Genomic DNA, 5,636 nt, shown 5'->3' with positions numbered 1-5,636 from the left:
GAAATAGGGATAAGAATAGCACCTACCCCACATGGTTGTTGGGAGGATCAAATAAGATAATAATGGTATAGAACTTGAATGATAACCATTAATTTTGTTATTATTATTCATCTGAATGTATGGAGTTCAAAGCAACCACCTATGCCCTAGTTCCAACTCTGCATTGTATCTTCCATCAGGGTGAGAACTACGCCAAACCCAACTCCTCCAGGACACTGAAGTGACTCCTCTTCCTCCTGTAGTTCATTTTTGTCCCATGGCTTTTTAACACTTTTCTTAGAGGTATCCTGGATATCACCACACATCAGAGAATTCATTCAATATGAAATAAGCCTTCTCAAAGTTGAGAAGGCTTCACACACACTGGCACACACTGCCAAAATATTTGTCTAGGAGCTCCACATATATTGGTGGATCACTTCCAATGTGATGAGCTCATTGTCTTGGCTCTCAATAGTACAGCAGAAGTAGAGGCTGGCATGTCTTTTATAGACAACTTGAAGGTCTGCCTGCCCCAGGAAGCTGCACATCTTGGGCTTTTCTGGCCAGGACAACCTGCATAAGTTCTCAAACCATCTTTTGCCACTCCTTGTCTGAAATGGCCAGGTGCCATTTCTGCAGCTGTAGCTTGCCAACAGCTAATGAACCACACCAGCTTCAGCCTCCACACAGTGTGTCTCTCTTCAGCCACCGTAACATTTTCTCCTCATTTTACAAATGAAGAAACAGAACTCCAGAGGGGAGGTGACTCACTCTAATTTAAACAGCAACTCAGTGCCAAGGCTAAGACTGGAATGAGCCTTCTCTGACTCACAGGCTCTCTCATCCACAAACTAACATGTCCTGAGACCACTAAGGCAACACATAGGCCACTAAGACTTACCTGTGCTACCTACTCTATTTCAGGATGTCATGTCCTTCTTTTCCCAAAAAGAAAACAAAAGCAATGTGGTAAAGGAAGAACTAGGAGTTGAAATACTTGGATTTTACTTCCAGCTCTCTACTATGTGACCTTGGGAAAGGCCTTTCCATTCTCTAGGCCTCAATATCGTAATGCACAACATGATGAAGCTAGGTGGGATGCTGAATAAAGTTATTTCCAATTCTAAAATTGCCCTCCTCCACTCTACCCTCCAAATCCCTCAGCTCTGACCCACTGCAGACATGTCTTCTTTCCCAGAACACTTCCTCATAGGGGTTGACCTTATTTTTAATTCCATCATTAGACATGTTGGAAAAAAATTGCAATACAAATACTTTTTTTTTTTGAGACTGGGTCTCCCTATCTCTACCAGGGTGCTCCCAAGGAAAGACCACTTACAAACCCCATCTCCATACTGGTCAGCTTTGACTAGTTCTGTTGCTGACTTGCATCCATCTCCCCCTTCTTAGACAGCCTAATTCTCAAGTCCTTTTCCCCAACCCTTCCTAGGAGCTCATCATATTGGTGTCAAACTTAGTGTGGCAGCTCAATCAGCATTAGCCCTACTGAGCTCAGAACTCTGAAGCTCAAGCAATCCACCAGCCTCAACCTTCCCAGGAGTGAGGATTATAGGCAATGTGTTATTCCCCCCTCTCCCATCCAAATACATTTTAATCATTTACATTCCAGTCTAACTATTCCTTTAGTCAGGACCTGTGACTTCACTGGTATAGAGAATTCACAGTAAGGAAATACCCTTTACAGACCTGCAACTGCTCTGAAATTTATAATCCTAGAGATCTCTCTGGGAAATTGAGAGGTTTCTTGCTCAAGGACTAACTCAAGGTCATTCTCAGTATGATCAGAGTCAATATCTGAACCCATGTCCTCCTGATTTCAGGACCAGCTTTCTATCCAAAACTTTTTGCCATCTCTCCCATTACTATGAATTTAATAAACAAGTGGTTATTAGACTATAATAGTGAACGGGGTTTTTGGGGGCTGTTCACCCCGAGTCAACAGGTCTAATCTGACCCCCAGAGCCTGTTGACCCTGAAGGAGCACACTGTGAGTAATGGATGAGGCGGGAGGCAAAGATGTAAGGCAACTCCGTTTATTCAAACTAGCTCAGGCACTTATATAGTATCATGTACGCCTTAGTTATGTAAGCAGCTCAAGCAAGATTAAACTAGTTTAAGCAAGTTTTGCTACTATTTTCCAGCCACATTTCAGGAAGTATCTGGTGGTAAACAGGGGCGGAACCCTTCCTCCCAGTGCCATCTTGTCCATGCCTTACCAATCTCCCCTCAGTTTAGCTGAGCCATGATTGGTGTACGCCATCCAAGAGAGCTCAGGGTTGGCAATCCCCTTACATAATAGTTTCTTCTGAACAGGCAATATTTTTAGGAGTCAAAGTATAATGATTATCTCTTAAACATAATCATGAATAAAATAATGTCTCCCTTATGTTTATCTGTTTCCCTGCCGTGCTTTCTTAGATGCTTAGCTGCTAAAGAGAAGGGGCTGTCTTAGAAATAGACTTTGTAGCCTCTGCTTTCTTCATTCCCCAGAGCCAACATGGGTCGCATTGGCACCAAGACAGTGAAGAAGGCAGCACGAGTCATCATCGAGAAGTACTACATGCACCTGGGCAATGAATTCTACACCAATAAACTCGTGTTTGAGGAGATCGCCATCATCCCTAGCAAGAAGCTCCACAAGATGAAGGGATATGTTACTCATCTGATGAAGTGGATCCAGAGAGGCCCTGTGAGAGGTATCTCCATCAAACTGCAGGAAGAAGATAGAGAAAGGAGGGATAACTATGTCCCTGAGGTCTCTGCTTTGGATCAGGAAATCACTGAAATGGACCCTGATACCAAGGAAATGCTGAAACTCCTGGACTTTGGCAGTTTGTCCAACCTGCAAGTTACCCAGCCCGCAGTTGCGATGAACTTCAAAACACCAAGAGGAGCTGTTTAATGTTTACTTTTGCCTTCTTTCCAATAAAAGTGAGAATGCCACCCCCCCACCAAAAAAAGAAATAGATTTTGTGAGGCTTGGTCAGAGTCTGTGTCCTTTCGTGTTGTTTTCTGATTAAGTAGAGTATCCCACTGCAACCCTCCCTGCTTGGCTTCCCTTCTTGGGTAGGGCAGTGTGGTATAAGTACCGTTGGAACTTACAATAGGAATGAGGATCAGCAAATCACTTCAGTTTTCCATATTTCAGTTTCTTCATCCTTAAGGGGGTTGAACTAAATGATCTCTAAAGAGCTTTTTAGCTCTGATCTTAAGAATTTTCTCTTTTTCTTCCCTGATTATCTTCCCAACTTCCCCTCAAAATTTTCAACACACCTGTCTTAGAGATAGAAGTGACTTTTCTATTATTTCAAAGATGTGGAATGGGGGACATGGTCAACAGGGCTGAGATAACTTTGAGGTCTGTTGTTACAGCTACAGGGTGTAGGGAGCTTTGCCTCCAACCCTGAGAGGACTGGTTGAATGAAAGTACAATTAAGGAGAGAAAAAAGCATTTATCAGCCGCTTACTATATGCCAAGCACTATGCCAAGTGCTGGGATAAAAAAAAATCTCTTCTCTCAGAGAGCCCACACCATAATTGAAGAGACAAAACATAAAAGAAAGTTCAGATAGTAGGAAATCTTAAAGGTATAGCCATGGGGTAGATTGCAAGGCCCAGAGGTCCTTTCAGAACTAAGGCTCTGTCATTAGTGTGGTGGGCCAGATTCCAGCAGTAAGTGGGGGAAATCTAAGACAGCAAGGAGTTCGCATGAGGAGAAATCTGACAGCAAGCAAAAATTCAGGTAAATAAGTGTTTGCCACCAAAGGAATCCCAAAGTGATGAGATAGGGGTTGGGCCCAAGGAATGAGATTCAGGGACAATACTCTAGTCCCAAAGATGGTTGTAAAGTGAATCAAGACAGAACCCAAACTCAAGGGATTTGGGTTATAACAATAAGCAACACTTTCTGGAATGAAAAACAACCAAGCATGGAGTTGGCCACAAGGAATACTAATAACTATTTATATAGGATCTTCAAGTTTGCAAACTACTTTATACATATTGTCTCATTTGACTCTCAAAACAGCCCTGACAGGTAGGCATTGTGAGTTTTATTATTGGCATCTTATAGATGTGAGAATATTAAGGATCAGAGAGATGAGAAGTAATATGGTCATGTGACTTTCCTATCCTTCCAAAGCTAGTGTCAGAGGAAGGTTTTGAACCCTGACTCTAGAACCAGCATTCAACCTACTATAATACATGATTTTATTTGAGGAATGAAATAAAGAGTATGATCATGGGATCAGAGATACAAATTCAGAGCAGCAAACATGGCTTGATGACGAGTTGTTAAACTATAGATCCCTGCCCCAAGGACACAATCGATAAGGGAGTAGAGAAGTTTTGTAGGAGGTTAAGCTGATAAGTGATGGTTTAGTGGCCCCATCTGTGGGCATTGACAACCTACTGAGGCAGGGAGTCAATGGGTCAATATATTTATTAATGGCCTAGCATGTGGAGTTAGCCAGGCTAGGAGATGAAGAAGAAGGCAAATGAGTTGAGGATTCCCACCTAATCTATAGAACCAGGTACAAGAATAGAAGTCCAATATATCAAGAAAAAAATATCCCCCTCTCTAACTTGGACCCTGATGAGAAGCCAGATGGGAGAAAGCACCATGTACAATGCTGCTAGAGGGAGGTTTGGCACTTTCTCAATAGCTTGGCCACAAATTAATGTTCCTGGGTAGCATGAACCAGGGAGTTCTATTAATTCTGCCCACGGGTGGGTGGTCAGGGGGAGCTCCCATATGCCCAAAGTAGGCAGGCACAGCTTTTAAATGGAGACTCCCTAGAGTTTGAAAATGCCCTGAAGCTGTTGTCTTCCTTGAAGCCAAGTTGTCTGTATACATACTGTTTGGAGGGGCCTAAGCACAGGGACAGAATCTATATTTTAAACTTTAGCCTGCTTGGCAAAAGGACATGATGCCTCGGGCTACCAGGGTAAAGGGTACATTTCTACAAGAGATTTGTCATAGAGTCATCATGTAACCTAAGGGAAAGAGCCCTGAACTGGGAGTCAGGTGATCTGAGCTTTGCCAGATACTCGTGATGCTCCTGTTCTACCATTTGGCAGTTTTATGATATTGGACAATTCAATTGAACAAGAATTTATCAAGTGTACAAGATCCAAGGAAATAAAGACTAAGAAAAACTCCCTACCCTCAAGGCACTTATATTCTCCTGTGGGCTATAACAAGTACACAGATAAGTAAGTACAGTATAATTGAGGATGGAAAGAATAGCAACAATCTGAGGATTGGTCAGGAAAGATTTCCTGTGGGAGTGGTATCTGATTTGAGTATTAAAGAAAGATGGAGGTGAGAAAGGAACGCATTACAGATATAATGACAACTGCCTATGGAAAGGCATGGGGGGAAACAAGAGCCACTAAGTAGACCACTGAGCCTGGAGTCAGGAAGATCTGAATTCAAATCCAGTCTCAGACACTTATTAGCTGTGTGTGACCCTGGGCAAGTCACTTCACCTCTGTTTACTTCAGTTTCCTCATCTATAAAATGAGATAATAATAACTGCCTTTTTTCCTCTTCTATAATAAATACCACTTGTCATATAGGATGTTCTCTGCAAGGGGAAATGGGAGGGATATTTGAGATAACTACAGTGATG

The 5,636-nt window shown here is 42.5% G+C and overlaps 1 protein-coding gene across 1 annotated transcript; it reads left to right on the top strand.

Annotated features, from left to right (window-relative positions):
• Positions 1-2,500: 2,500 nt before the first annotated feature.
• Positions 2,501-2,927, top strand: LOC140526019 (small ribosomal subunit protein eS17-like). Its single transcript, XM_072641913.1, has one exon. It carries the CDS (start codon positions 2,501-2,503, stop codon positions 2,903-2,905), a length of 405 nt encoding a protein of 134 aa, XP_072498014.1. The 3' UTR covers positions 2,906-2,927.
• Positions 2,928-5,636: the final 2,709 nt, after the last annotated feature.

This window comes from Notamacropus eugenii, chromosome 1, assembly GCF_028372415.1.
Source record: "Notamacropus eugenii isolate mMacEug1 chromosome 1, mMacEug1.pri_v2, whole genome shotgun sequence".
Classification (NCBI taxonomy): Eukaryota; Metazoa; Chordata; class Mammalia; order Diprotodontia; family Macropodidae; genus Notamacropus; species Notamacropus eugenii.
Note: the sequence above shows the minus strand (reverse complement) of the source record. Positions and strands in the feature narration are given on the sequence as shown.

Bases quoted from the DNA above. Each gene is read 5' to 3' on its own strand.
- LOC140526019 (XM_072641913.1), top strand. From the start codon at position 2,501: ATGGGTCGCATTGGCACCAAGACAGTGAAGAAGGCAGCACGAGTCATC.